This window comes from Myxine glutinosa, chromosome 3 (assembly GCF_964187855.1).
Source record: "Myxine glutinosa chromosome 3, kmMyxGlut1.1, whole genome shotgun sequence".
NCBI lineage: Eukaryota > Metazoa > Chordata > Myxini > Myxiniformes > Myxinidae > Myxine > Myxine glutinosa.
Window position 1 is genome coordinate 375,055 of NC_136263.1, and position 15,714 is coordinate 390,768.

Consider the following 15,714-nt stretch of genomic DNA (forward strand, 5'->3'; position numbering starts at 1 on the left):
ACTCATCCCCGACAGCCGGTAGGATGTTGGGGAGAAGACGACACGAAGCAAACCTTCACAGGTCAGAAGCACGGGGTTCAAGATGGCCGACGGCTCTGGCTTGAGCCGATGCGACGAGGCAAGGATTCGTCGGAATCTCAGCGCCCAAAATCTGTCTACCCAGATTTCTCCACTCCAGCAAATATTCGTATCACCGGATGTCCCTTCCAGGAACTCAAAATCCCCTCACGGCTGTCGGTAGACCTGGCTCGTTACGGAGCGCTGACGTCACCGTCTTCCCCGACTTTGCGCGCGCTGCTCCTTTCTCCTCACCTCATTGTCTTCTCCTTCGGTTTCCTGTTTCACTTACAGTTATCCTTTTTAACTTTTGATAACCGTTCATGAATAATAAACCTTGTGAAACTAATAATAATACATAATATCAGAAACATGTCCAGTGGGTGAAAACCACAATAACGAAAGTCACGAATCCATAACACTCCGTAACTCTGCCGCTCCATTCCTCTTCCCTCAGATCGGCAGTCTGCAGCCTCCTCACTCTCTGAAGACCTGGACAAAATCACAGACTGGTCAAACAAGTGGAACATGTCTTTCAATCCTGACAAATCTCACACTCTTACTATGTCTCTCCGAAAAGATCGACTGGACAACCCTCCCATCTACTTTCTCAACAATCCTCTCCAAGAAGTTCTGTCGCTCAACCTTTTGGGTCTCACTATCTGCCATGATCTTTCTTGGGAAAACCACATTTCCAAGCTGGCCTGCAAAGCCAGTCGCCGACTGGGCATCCTCCGTCGTGCGAAGTCCTTCCTAGGCACACCTGAGCTCCTCACCACATACAAGGCTTTCATCCGCAGCTCAATGGAATACTGTTCTCCCCTATGGGCTGGTGCTCCTGCCTCACACCTAGCTCGGCTTCACGCTGTTGAAACCAAAGCTTTCAGAATCATTGGAATCTCCCGCGATGAAGCTATCTCTGAGGGCCTTTCACTCACTCACCGCAGGCAGGTAGGTGGTCTTTCTGTCTTCTACTGACTCCTCTCCGGCCTTGCTCGCCCAGCTCTCTCTGTGCTCTGTCCCCCAAATATTCCTACAGGTCGCACAAGATCTGCCAGCAAGCCTCTGATGGTTAAACTGCCGAAATCTCGGCTCTCTGCTCACCTTCACTCCTTCATTCCTCTTTTTTCCCGCCTCTGGAACAAACTCCCACACTCCCTTCAATCCCACTCCTCCCTCCAGGTCTTTAAAACAGCTGTTCACCACCATCTCTTATCTTCCCCCATCCAAAACCTTGATCTTTTCTACCCCCACTAATCCACCCCAGATCCACCTTGTTTGTAATTCCAACTTCTTTCCTGGTAGTCCTGGCAGTGTCCATATGTTTTATGCCTCTCCCACCCCCTTTCCCATGCCTCCCCACCAAAGCCCTCTCCCTCCCACAGATCTCTCGATGTCTCCATGTCTCTCGGTTCCTGCTCACAAATGTTGTGTTTGTGTCCTTCCCCCTCTCTCCCCATCTTGTCTACCGCTCCCGATGTTCTGTGTTTTATGTGTCGGTTTGTCGGTTATGTGTCGGTTTGTCGGTTTGTCTTTCTGTGTGATAAATGTTCGCTCTTTGACGAGCCTCGATCTTGTATACAAAAAAAAAAAAAAAAAAAAACTCCCCCCCTCAAGAAATAAAGTTTGAACACAGCGAAAACTTTCTTTGCATGCAAACTTTTTTTAAAAAACAAAAGTAAATTCACAATCCAAATCATCAATTCCCCTGGGCAACAATTATCAACATCTCAAAAATAAAGCAACAAAATTTCACCCAACCCACAGAGATTTCCAAAGTTAATTCACTCTGGACAAAGCATCAGCAACGACATTGTCCCTGCCCTTTACATGTTCAATTTCCCGTTGGACTCCTGCAAAGCCAAACTCCATCTCATTACCCTCTGACTTTTACTGTCAGTTTCTTGTGAATGAAGGTTAAGGGGTTGATCAAAGATCCAAAATCCAGCAAATCAATAGCACTTTTTCCAGGAGGCCGGGATGAAAACCAGGTTCCATGGTGGTTGGGTGGTGAGGCCTGGAAGTATTCACTACATGGACGCCTTTAGGAACGTGGAGTTCACGGTTAGTCCGTGCAGGAAAGTTCACGACATGGACGCCTTTAGGAACGTGGCGTTCACGGTTAATCCGTGTAGGAAAGTTCACTACATGGACGCCTTTAGAAACGTGGCGTTCACGGTCAATCCATGCAGGAATTTTGGCTCGGCTGCTCCGCAGCATTCAATGCTTCAACTCTTTCTAACTTTCGTAATAATCCCGGTTGGACCGCTTGTCACGGTAGTCAGGTGAATAGCGGTCTCCTTCTCGGCCGCTACCCTGATACTCATTCCTTCGGGAGCTGCCGTAACTCTGGGAGCCCCCATAGTAATATCGGCTGCGGCCACCACCAAAACTACCGCCACTTTGTCCTCTTCTGTAGACCTCTCGACGCCTATGAAATGCCTTCCCTACTGTTGTGGTCCGACCCTCCAAATCCTTGTCATTCCAATTCTTCTCTGCCTCTTTGGCGTCCTTTGTGCTTGCAAACGTGACAAAGCCGAAACCTCTTGACTGTTGCGTTTCCCTGTCTTTTACCAACCGCACTTCCACTAGCGGTCCATATTTGTTGAAGACAGAGGTCAGAACGTCTTCTTTTGTTTTGAAGTTCAGTCCCCCTACAAATAACTTGGTACTTTTGTCGCCATCCCTAACTGGTGTGGTGTTATTTTCCCTCTTGGGCTCTTTACCAACCCTCGGGTTACCATAAACTTGACCACTGGCCAAATCATTCCCGATAACCACAGATACTCCCTCTACAGGAAGAGTGGCTTGTAAACCTACGGTGACCGGTCCTGACACCCAATCAGACTCCAACTGGATGACTTGAAGTGGAGCTCTAACACAGCCACCAATCCCCTGTAAACGAACACTATCACCAGTTGCCGTCTCCTCTGACACTGGCAAAGTGCCCTCAAGCATCAAAGACTGATGTGCTCCTGTGTCCCTCAAAATCCTAACCGGTTTGCGGTTAGTCGAGGCTCCATCCAGTGACACAAACCCCTCGGAAATAAATGGTTGGTAACCCTTTTGAGGGCGATTTCTCACAATGGCCATCGCATTTGGAGTCGTACTAGTCGAACTCCGCTCCTGATTTTCCTTTCCCAGAGCATAACAGTTGGACATCCAGTGTCCAGGTTTATGGCAAAAAGTGCAAGTAGGCCCGGAGGAGAACCTTGTGGTCTGCCAAGGCATGGGGGCGGCAGTCTGCCTCGAGCCCCCCAGACGATAGGTCTGTCTTGGAACCGCAGTCTTCTGATTTCTAGAAGTCGTGGTATCAGAGTGGTCCTCATTTTCCTCTCGAGGCCGCCCCCCTGAATCTTCGTTCTCTGCACCAGATGTATCATAACTCTCCGTGCGAACTCTAGGTGGGATGTTAGGTTTATGGAACCTCATCCTGTGGGTTAAGGCATAGTCATCTGCCATGGTTGCTGCCTCATACAACTTTGGTACTTTCCTTTCTTCCAGATGTACTTTAATGTCCCCATGGACGCACTGTTGGAATTCCTCCACCAGGATCAATTGTCGCAATAGTTCGAAGTCTTTCCCAACTCCTTTTGAATCGCACCACCGATCAAACATGGTTTCTTTCATTCTGGCAAACTCCACATGGGTCTCATTCTCCCTCTTCCTGGCGTTCCGGAATTTTTGCCGGTAGGCTTCAGGGACCAATTCATAGGCTTTGAGAATGGTTTTCTTCACAATCTCATAATCTGCACATTGCTCAATCGGTAAAGCCGAATAAATATCTTGAGCTTTACCCACCAGAACACTTTGTACTAATATGGTCCAGGACTCCTCCGACCATTTTAGCATTTGAGCCACTTTCTCAAAGTGTAAAAAAAACGTGGCTACCTCCTTTTCATTGAAGGGTGGAACCAGCCTCACATGTCTGCCAACATCCCAGGTGTTTTGACTAGTTGTCGAACCAGTCGGCATGGGTGGTACCTCTCCCCGTTCTCTCATTAACTCCAGCTCCTTGACTTTAATTTCCTGCTGACGCGCCAATTCACGGTCCTTTAACTCCCTTTCGGCTCTTCTCTCCTCTGCTTCGAGTTCTCTTGCAGCTCTCCTTTCCTCGGCTTTTTTCTCTTCTAACCTTTCCTGGAGTTCTCTTTCCTGTACTTTTAACCTTTCCTGGAGTTCTCTTTCCACTCTCCTTTCCTCTGTTTTTTTCTCTGCTAACCTTTCCTGGCTCTTCAATTGCATCTCCGTTTTTTGGAGCTCCACACTTTCTTGTTCTTCTGGTAACCAATCCAAGGCTCCCTCTCTCCATGTTCCTAGTTCCACCATAGATTATATCACCATTGTCTGCATCTCTGTTTTCTTCATTTTAGATCGGACCTCCAAGCTAAAACGTTTGCCCAATATCAAGAGTTCCGATTTTAGTAACGCTTGGAACTGTGCCTGACTAGGGGTCGCTGTAAACTTCTCTGCGTCAAACTCCATGGTGACTATCCGTTAACACCTGTTAACCTTCACACAAGAAATCTCCAAAAAAAAACAAAAAAAAATTGTTTGTTTTTTGAAAAATTTGGGAATGTTGAAAAGTTTCAAAAATTGGAAAATTTGGGAATGCTCCGGAATTCTATCCCGGACGATATTTAAGGAATTTTATATCCTGGACGAAGACCCAATTTCGAGCCCACGAGTTTCAATTGGACAAGCCCCAAATTTCTGTTACAGGGTCCTCACCGATCTCCTGGTCTCGGTAAACCTCCGAACCCCGAGAGGAACCCCGGCAGAAAAAATATATTACCCTGTGATGAAAATCAATCGTGAAACCACACCAATGATTATAAATGAACAAACTTGTATTATAAATCACACCCAGGTAATACGGTACAGTAAATGGCCATTCAGAGTGCACTCCATATATATCTTATATAAAGTCAAGTGACTCACGGCTCTGCCAGCAAATGAACGGTATCTTCCCCCATCCAAAACATTGATCTTTTCTATCCCCGCTAATTTCACCCCAATTCCACTTTTTTGAAATACCAACTTCTGTCCTGGAAGTCCTTGGTGTCCTTGTGTTTGATACTTCTGCCACCCCCCTCTCCCCAAGCCCTCTCCCTCCCACACATCTCCCTGCTATTAAATGTTGTGTGCCCTCAAGTGTTTGTGTGCTTCCCCTTCTCTTGGCTTCCACTCCCTCTTTTTATATATTTTGTTTGGCTGGTTGATTTGTTTGTGAAGTAAATGTCAGCTCTTTCATGAGCCTCGATTCAGTATACAAAAACAAAACAAAAACAAAACAAACAAAAAAACGGACACTCCTCAATGTCTCTATGACTTTTCCCAAGGCGAATGGGATTCGCTCCAGCAGTCGATGGAACGAAATCCGGTCGAAGCCCGAATCTCGCTCTCCCGCCGATATCCGAAGCATGTACAGTGGGCAAGGGTGCTCTTCCCGCCAAACTGTACAACGGCGCCCTCCAGAGGCGCACCTCCACCGCTCCCTCAGCAAACCGCAACGTAATTGGAGACGAAGCGGTCTCACCCACTCATCCCCGACAGACGGTAGTATGTTGGGGAGAAGACGACACGAAGCAAACCTTCACAGGTCTGAAGCACGGGGTTCAAGATGGCCGACGGCTCTGGCTTGAGCCGATGCGACGAGGCAAGGATTTGTCGGAATCTCAGCGCCCCAAATCTGTATACTGAATCGAGGCTCGTGAAAGAGCTAACATTTATTTCACAAACAAATCAACCAGACAAACAAAATATACAAAAAGAGGGAGCGGAAGACACGATGGGGAGAGAAGGGGAAGCACACAACCACAACATTTGAGAGCAGGGAGATGTGTGGGAGGGAGAGGGCTTTGGGGGAGGAGGCGTGGGAAGGGGGGGGGGGGGGGAGAGGTATAAAACACAAGGGGTCTACGCAGATTTCTCCACTCCAGCGAATATTCGTATCGCCGGATGTCCCTTCCAGGAACTCAAAATCCCCTCGCGGCTGTCGGTAGACCTGTCTCGTTACGGAGCGCTGACGTCACCGTCTTCCCCGACTTTGCACGCGCTGCTCCTTTCTCCTCACCTCATTGTCTTCTCCTTCGGTTTCCTGTTTCACTTACAGTTATCCTTTTTAACTTTTGATAACCGTTCGTGAATAATAAACCTTGTGAAACTAATAATAATACATAATATCAGAAACATGTCCAGTGAGTGAAAACCACAATAACGAAAGTCACGAATCCGTAACAAAGGTCTGTGTCTAACAACCTGTCATAGAAGGATCATCGGTCTGTGCCCTTTGAAGGGACATAGCCATTTATTAAAGTAAAACTAATGTCTCCATCAACAAATTCCAGTGAAGCTAAGTGACCTGGGATTATTTCCTAAAATGAGAGTTGGAGAGGGCAAAAATGGGGATTAATTAGAAAGGCAACTCCTGCTGTACGAGAGGTTGAATCGCTAAAGTAGCCGGCCTTTTTCATCATTCGATTCCATATAGCGTGAGACGATGGAGTAGAGTGGGTTTCTTGTAAGGAAGCCACATCTAGTTTCTGTTGCCTTACACGGTTGACCACTTGGAGCATCCGAGACTGGCTCGCACCACTATTTATATTGAGGCTACCAAAGATAGTCATCGAGATGTAAAAGAGGTGAGGAAAGGGAAATATGCGTATCATCCTTTTAGTTCGTTTTTTGCCTTAACAATGTGTTTCTTAAGCCTACTGCATTGGGGTTCCGTGAAATTGTGGTCACTGGGTCGGCGAATAATACACCTTGCCGTTTCAATAAACCCATGTAGATGAGAAAAATGATCTTTTATTTCAATATATGTTTTTCTAAAAGTCTGGTTCAAAAACTTGAGTATTTGCGATGGTAAAACGTTGGAATCACTGTATGTGGGGAATTCTTCAATGTCATAGGATTCCTTGTCAGACATGTCAGAAGCACTATCTGGAACCCCTGGCTCTTGAGACACCAGAATACTCTGTGGTGTGCAGGTGTCATCCTGCCCTGTTTCTGTAGGAACAGGTTGAGGGAGAGGTTCCATCAGAACCCAGGGTAATGTGGGAAAGGGGGGGTGGAGGGAGGGGCGATTCTGCAACCTGTTGCACAATTTGAGGTTCTTCATCGGGTCAATCATTGTGCTCAGGTACGTTTTCTAAATTGGCCGGCACAACGACTATTTGAATTGAAAGGTCACCATCATGTGCGTTGGAACACTGAGGGGTCGAAATTTGCTCTTTTTGCCCCCTCGTCGAGTCTCAACCCGACTTGTAGTCTCGATCCGTACAAGGATTTGACGTAGTTTGCACTCCAACCTGGGCTGGAGGGAGCACATGCAACATCTCCACATTAAGTTGAGGGTCCATATCGGCAGCAGGCAGAGGATCTGCATTCACATTTAGCAATACCTCATATCGATTACTCATCGATGTTTTATCAGGTGGAACTGAGTCCAATGCATCGGAGTCTAACACCACCTTCTGTTCCTTGCGGTGTGGAGGGACATCCCGAGGTGTTTTCCTATTTCTCAAAGAGGAGACGAGTGTAAAACCATCCCAAACGTTATCATTTCCGGAGGTTTACGATGTCGATGGTACGTTTTCTGTGACAGTATCAGGGGGTGTTGTCTGCTTGGACACCACGGGGGCAATTTGCGGACAAAACCGCTTTAGATGGACAAAATTCCCACAGCCGAAACATTTTAACGTTTCCATGGACGCATATACCTGGTACTCGTGATTATCCACACAAAACGTAAATACCGCGTTGAGCACCTTGTCCACATTGGATGCAGGAAACAAAATGTATACCTGCCGCCGGAAGGACATTATGTGTTTAGCCTGCTCGTTGTGAGACCTCAGAGATAACATCGTGATATCCAACACCCCAGAGATAACATCATGATCTCCGACACCCCAGAGATAACATCGTGATCTCCGACACCCCTGAGATAACATCGTGATCTCCGACACCCCAGAGATAACATCGTGATCTCCGACACCCCTGAAATAACATCGTGATCTCCGACACCCCAGAGATAACATCGTGATCTCCGACACCCCAGAGATAACATCGTGATCTCCGACACCCCAGAGATAACATCGTGATCTCCGACACCCCAGAGATAACATCGTGATCTCCGAAACCCCAGAGATAACATCGTGATCTCCGACACCCCAGAGATAACATCGTGATCTCCGACACCCCAGAGATAACATCGTGATATCCGACACCCCAGAGATAACATCGTGATCTCCGACACCCCAGAGATAACATCGTGATCTCCGACACCCCAGAGATAACATCGTGATCTCCGACACCCCAGAGATAACATCGTGATCTCCGACACCCCAGAGATAACATCGTGATCTCCGACACCCCAGAGATAACATCGTGATCTCCGACACCCCAGAGATAACATCGTGATCTCCGACACCACTGTACCATACCGAGAAAGCTCTTTTAAAATTAAATCGCTTTTCAGGAATGGGGGACAATTTGATATCAAGACTTTCACGGCTGGGGTGTCCAGTGGGGAGACCAGGACAAAATGTCCATTCTCGGTAGACAAACCGGTCGCCACAATTTCATGTACGAGCTGCTCTTCAGCCACGAATATAACCACACGTTTGTTCATCCGTGAAGCTGCACGGATTTTCTCAAGCCCCATTATGTTACCCACCGCAATCACGATGTCTTCCACGGTGACCTCGTTCGGGGGAACGCAAACCACGCCATGTTTCCGCGTCGAGCCCTCACAGGCCGCGTAGCGGGAACGTGCCGACATTACGACGATCGGAAAATCCTTGACCTAAGCCGAGATGTATTTGGGGAGGGTGGAGGGGGAGGAGGTACAGCTTTCTGTACAAGTATGGGGGAAAAAGGGAAAAGCACTACTTGGCATACACCAACACGAGCGAAACTATCGTGAAGAAACACACCTCTCAATGAGGAAAAGGGCGCGAAATCACGACGACCCGTCAGAGTGCCGATGGACTCACCCCTCGGTCTCACCGAAAGGTGTGGGGGCTTGTAAAGTATCTCGACAAACTACGATCAATTGTCGTACACGTTTATTCACTCTGCCGATACAGGCCCGATTCACCTCAGCGCCATCCGAGCTCGCGCGTAGTGATACAATGCGGTCACGGTGTAGGGATACCATGCGGTCACGGTGTAGGGATACAACGGTGATTATTTGCACTTCATACATGACATCCTCCCCTTTAAGTCCAAAATTACCAAGAGCAATACGTGCTAGATTTCAAGAATTGACATTTCAAAAGCAACATTTCCAAAACATGTGAAAATATGTGTGCAAACGATTATGAGAATAATGAAAATACGTGAAAATAGAACATGTGTCACCGTGAAAAAAAAAACATCTTCAAAGATTCAACCGGTCGGCTGCTTTTCTCTCACGCATTGAGCGTCGCGGTGTACCAGTGGATACAGAGTCCGAGGTGATCCCTTTGGGTCGCGGTGGACCAGTGGATACAGAGTCCGAGGTGATCCCTTTGGGTCGCGGTGGACCAGTGGATACAGAGTCCGAGGTGATCCCTTTGGGTCGCGGTGTACCAGTGGATACAGAGTCCGAGGTGATCCCTTTGGGTCGCGGTGGACCAGTGGATACAGAGTCCGAGGTGATCCCTTTGGGTCACGGTGTACCAGTGGATACAGAGTCCGAGGTGATCCCTTTGGGTCGCGGTGAACCAGTGGATACAGAGTCCGAGGTGATCCCTTTGGGTCGCGGTGAACCAGTGGATACAGAGTCCGAGGTGATTCCTTTGGTCTCCACGAAGGGTGTAGCGTTCGCAGAGGTTTTCGGGGCATCCAAGCCGGCTGGAGCGGCCACGACGATCTCCGGCAGTGGTGGGTCGAACTGTTCTCCTGACTATGACGATGCTGCAGGCTCTATCGACTCACAGTGACGGTAGGTTATGTGGTCCTGATGTCAACGAATTTCACGGCCATCCTTCAGAATAGTAAACGTCTCGCTGCCGCATACCGACATCAGGATTGCTTTCTTCCTGGCATCATCCTCGATGCCGTCAGCTTGGTAGTAATAGTGCAGACGCTCAATGTACACCTCCCAGCTTCCTTCGCGCGGGTTGAACTCGTCAATCCGGCCGTAGGACATGGTGATGGTGCTCAAGTAGCGTATGCCGTGAAGTAACGAGTTGGTAGGCCAACGGCTAACTGCAATAGCTCAGCTTGCTTTGCACGCGCTCACCAGAATCCGATCCCCGTCGCTATGTAATGTATCAGGCTGGGAAGACAGTTTGAGTGCACCATCGGTCGTTTATTGCGCAGCCGGGAAAACCACAAGTCCCCTGCGTAAGCCCAGCTTCCTCTGCCAAGCCGTATGCCCCGCCTCTTTTTATATCCACCTTCCGGTTTAATCCCATGCAATACATAACAGTCATGGAGAAGGCTACACCACACATTGACCTTTGGGCCGTCGCGTAAGTGTTTAATGAGCACATGGGGGTTTTCAGAGCCCCAGATACTCACATTTTGCCCGTTGACCTTCCCCGATTCATGAAAGCAAGCTTCGTGAACATGACCTTTTCAAGTAATCTTTGTTATCCTCTGTGTGACTTAGCATTTCCAAGGCAAGCACCTTCCATTTGGGTCCGTCATTTGGTTTGACTGGCTGAAGAATCTGCACCTTGTAACCCTAAAGCTTCAGTCTTTTATATAAAATCCTGTGTATAGTTGTGGTTGGTCGTCCCATTTCTCTGGATGCGCGTCAGATTGATTTCCTGGGACTTTGTTGAAATGATTCACACGATGGCGGATTCTATCCAAACTTTGTATGGAAATTACGCTGAACTTGCGTGTTGGATCTCGTCTTGATGAACCATTCGACGCACTGGTCTTTCTCCTGTGGAGTCGCCATTTTTTATATTAAACCATCAGACCTGAAAATATAGAAAACTAAGAGTTTCTTTATCGTAAAAAACAAAGGGTATCGTTGTGTCATTTGTGGTTCTAAATATATTAACAACAAGGTTGTCCAGGTCTCTTTGGAACACCCTATATTGCTGGGCAATTTACAACTGAAAATGTAACTTATTATAAAAACGTTTTGCTTGACAGCACAACACATCGGACACACTATATGGATCAGCGAGAGTTACTGCAACTCGCTGCAACCACTGTCCCTATCAGGCGGGGCGCAAGAGGATGGAGGGAAGGGAAATGGAATGGTCAAAAAGGGATGGATGTACGAAAGAGAGTTCGGGTGCGCACTTAATTCCTTGTAAAGGCAAGGGCAGCGAAATAGTTAAAATGTGACACGAGAGGGTGAGCGGCCACATCCGGGGTACACTGACCAAGTGCATCTTCAAGTGGCTCATTTTCACTTTCATTCTGCTTCACAGTTGCATCAAAAAGTGTGCCATCCCTCGGCTTTCCCGTCCAAATGCATTAGCCGCCATGGTGTCTTTCATGAAGAGTCCGTGAGATCGGCCAAATCATAAATTCTTACCCAAATCAGCTCCAGTCGAACATCAGGGCTGGCAGCCATTTCATGAAACACTTGCGCCAACTTTCCCAAGCCAAAAATTTTCTTTACGTTTAAGATAATAAGGAGTGTAGACAGATGTGAGGGTCCGTTAAAAAGGCGTCATTAATGAAGCCGTAAGGAAAGTATAGTATATAGTATGGTATAGGTATGGTATGATATGTTATGGTATTGTATAGTTAGGTTTAGTAAAGTACGGTACAATATAATGCGGTATAGTATGGTATCGTATGATTTTGTATGGTATTGTCTAGTTTGGTATATTATAGTTTAGTATGGTACAATATGGTATAGTATAGTACGATATAGTATAGTATAGTATGGTATAGTATAGTACAGTATGATATAAGGTAGTATAGCATAGCTTCATGTTAAGAAGCCAAAGGATATCAAGACACATCCTGTGAACATCACCAATTTGTCTTCTTCCTTCCCCTCCCCGACTCCTTAAACCTCCTACAGGAAGAGACGAGATTGAAGGAGGAAGAAAAGTTTGACTGCAATCGACAGCAAGAGGACATGGGAGCAGGGAAGACAGCAATGGAAGCTGCGACGGAGACAGAGGAAAGGCTGGTGGTATTGTCAGAAGCGTCAAAAAGAGACCGTGCAAAAGGGATGGATGCAAAGGTCATGAAAATAATGGACATCGTGAGGGAAGAGAGGGTAGAGAGGGTAGAGAGAGCAAACAGTGTAATCCGCAGTTACAATGATAAAGAGAGACTGCAGGACACAGAACATCAGAGCAAAAACAAGAAACAGATGTTAGAACAACATGAAAAGGTCACATGGGCTGAAGAGCAAATAGAAGAACAGGAGAAGAATGTGAATGAAAATAATTTGACAAGAGGAAAAGTGGAGCCAGAAGAGGACAGTTCCGGAGAAGAAAGATCGGAAACTCCAGAGCTCGGCATGCAGGTACATATCGATATATATATATATATATATATATATATATATATATATATACACAATTTCAAGGAGAAAATATTTCAATTTGCATATCCTGTTACTGAGGAAATTGTCAAATGTACAATCCTCAAGTCAAACACAAAAACATGTGATCTCGACCCCCTTCCCACCGATTTGTTTATTGAGTGTTTGGACACCCTCCTCCCATTTATTACTGCAGTTATCAATGATTCTCTGACTACGGGTTCATTTCCGCCTCTCTTTAAGCAAGCTCTTGTTAAACCACTTCTTAAACAGCCCACCCTTGACCTTAACGGCATGAAAAATTACCGTCCTATCTCCAACCTGTCTTTCCTGTCAAAGATCACAGAAAGAATTGTGCTATCACAGATGAATGACCATCTAGTTTCAAATAATCTTTTCAATTCTCGCCAGTCGGCATATAGACCAGGCCAGAGCACCGAGACCGCTCTCCTAAGAATAACCAATGATCTTCTGACCTCTCTTGACTGTGGTAAGGTTTCCGTTCTTGCTCTTTTGGACTTGTCTGCCGCCTTTGACACGATTGACCATAGTGTCTTAATTCGTCGTCTTGAAATCACATTTGGTACAACTGGTACTCCCCTTTCTTGGCTGATGTCCTATCTTACTGATAGAGTGCAAACAGTTGTTGTCAATGGCCAGAAATCAGCCCCTTCTCCGCTTTCCTTTGGCGTTCCCCAGGACTCAGTCCTGGGACCTATCCTCTTTCTTTTGTACACTCAGCCTCTATTTGATCTTGTTGCCAGACATTCAGTTGATCACCACGCCTTTGCGGACGACAATCAGCTGTACAAAGGAAGCACGATTCAACAAATCGTGCCCACTGTTGAAGTGTTAGAAGGCTGTATTGCCGACGTGAAGGCGTGGATGACCCAAAACAAACTTCAGCTGAACGATGCTAAAACAGAGTCTATGATTGTAAGATCGCACAGATGTCCTCTACAATGTTCACTTCCTACCACTATTCATGTTGGTGAAACCGATGTAAACTTTGTTTCGTCGGCCAAGAACCTTGGTGTGGTTTTCGACTGTAACATGACATTTTCCAAGCAAGTACTTCAAACTTGCAAATCAGCATACTTTCAGCTACGAAAGATCGCATCCATTCACCACTTTCTTACTCCTCAAGCTGCTCTAACTCTGGTCTGTGCCCTTGTCCTCTCAAGGCTAGACTATTGTAATTCTTTGTATGCTGGCTGCCCTCAGTTTCTCTTGGATAAGTTACAAAAAGTTCAAAACTCTGCCGCTCGTCTTGTCTGTAAGGCGAAGAAGTCTGACCATGTTACTCCGCCTCTTGAATCTTTACACTGGCTGCCTGTCTCTGCTCGTGTGCAATACAAAATTTGCACACTATGTTATAAATCATTGTGTGGAGCGGGACCTCACTATCTCTCCGATTTGCTCACTCTCTATGAACCTCGGCGACGGCTTCGTTCAAGCGACGACTCTATGACCTTTGAGCTGCCGCGCACCAGCACCAAGTCGTTTGGCGAGAAATCATTTTCCTTTGCTGCACCTCTGCTCTGGAATGACTTGCCTTTCTCTGTTCGACATGTTGACTCTCTTCCTGCATTTAAAACCTCCCTCAAAACCTATCTGTTTCACAAGTCTTTCAAAGTCTAAGTCCTATTTTCCCTTTGGCTTGAGGTGGGACAGAGATCGAGAGTATGTCTGTGTACATGTGCGTGGGAGGGAGGGGAGGAGGAGGGGGAGTACACATCTGTGGGTTTTAAATGGGGAGGGAGAGGAATAGGGCAAGAGTGACGGTGTGTCTGTGTGTGTGTGTGTTTGTGTATGTGTGTGCGGTGTGTGTGCGTTCGCATGATAATATAAAGCACCATGAGGGTCGTTTACTCTGCTTGATGGGGCTATATAAGACTCCTTTATTATTATTATTATTATTATTATTATTATATCACGTGCCTTCGATACCGTCTGGCACCCCACTCTGCTCACCAAATTCTCCTCCTTTGGTATCCATGGAAATCTCCACGCATGGCTGGCGGACTTCCTCTCTAGTCGTAGTCAAAGTGTGGCCCTGAATGGGTTTCTGTCATCTCCTCTTCCTGTTCAGGCTGGAGTTCCCCAAGGCAGTGTTCTGGGCCCTGTGCTTTTTCTGGTCTTCATCAATGATCTCTCCAACTCTCTTGAAAATCCTCTCTATCTCTTTGCTGATGACTCCACTCTCTGCCGCTCCATTCCTCATCCCTCAGATCGGCAGTCTGCAGCCTCCTCACTCTCTGCAGACCTGGACAAAATCACAGACTGGGCAAACAAGTGGAACATATCTTTCAATCCTGACAAATCTCACACTCTTACGATGTCTCTTCGAAAAGACAAAAGGCCGACTGGACAACCCTCCCATCCACTTTCTGAATAATCCTCTCCAAGAAGTTCTGTCACTCAAGCTTTTGGGTCTCACTATCTGCCATGATCTTTCCTGGCCTCCAAAGCCAGTCGCCGACTGGGCATCCTCCGTCATGCAAAGTCCTTCCTTGGCACACCTGAGCTCCTCACCACATATAAGGATTTCATCCGCAGCTCAATGGAATACTGTTCCCCCCTCTGGGCTGGTGCTCCTGCCTCACACCTAGCTCGTCTTCACGCTGTTGAAACCAAAGCGTTCAGAATCATTGGAATCTCCGGCATGAAGCTACCTCCGAGGGCCTTTCACTTACTCACCGCAGGCAGGTTGGTGGTCTTTCTGTCTTCTACCGACTCCTCTCCGGCCTTGCTCCTCCAGCTCTCTCTGGCCTCTGTCCCCCAAATATTCCTACAGGTCGCACAAGATCTGCCTGCATCCCTCTTATGGTTAAACTGCCAAAATCAAGACTCTCTGCTCACCTTCACTCTTTCATTCCTCTTTTCTCCCGCCTCTGGAACAAACTCCCTCACTCTCTTCAATCCCACTCCTCCCTCCAGGTCTTTAAAACAGCTGTTCACCACCATCTCTTATCTTCCCCCATCCAAAACCTTGATCTTTTCTACCCCTGCTAATTTCACCCAAAATCCACTTTTTTGAAATCCCAACTTCTTTCCTGGAAGTCCTTGGTGTACTGTGTTTATACTTCTCCCACCCCCTCCCCCCCCCCCCCCCATTCCCACGCCGCCTTCCCCCAATCCCTCTCCCTCCCACACATTCCCGATGTCCCTGCTCTCAAATGTTGTGTTTATGTGCT

General features: G+C 47.1%; 1 protein-coding gene across 1 annotated transcript in view; it reads left to right on the forward strand.

The window, feature by feature from the left end:
* Window positions 1–15,714, forward strand: part of LOC137423816 (uncharacterized) — a 107,007-nt gene that overhangs the window by 22,167 nt on the left and 69,126 nt on the right. Inside the window, exon 2 of the mRNA XM_068111341.2 lies at window positions 12,047–12,499. Within this exon, the coding sequence (XP_067967442.2) occupies window positions 12,047–12,499 (453 nt within the window). The remainder of the gene's footprint in view (window positions 1–12,046; window positions 12,500–15,714) is intronic.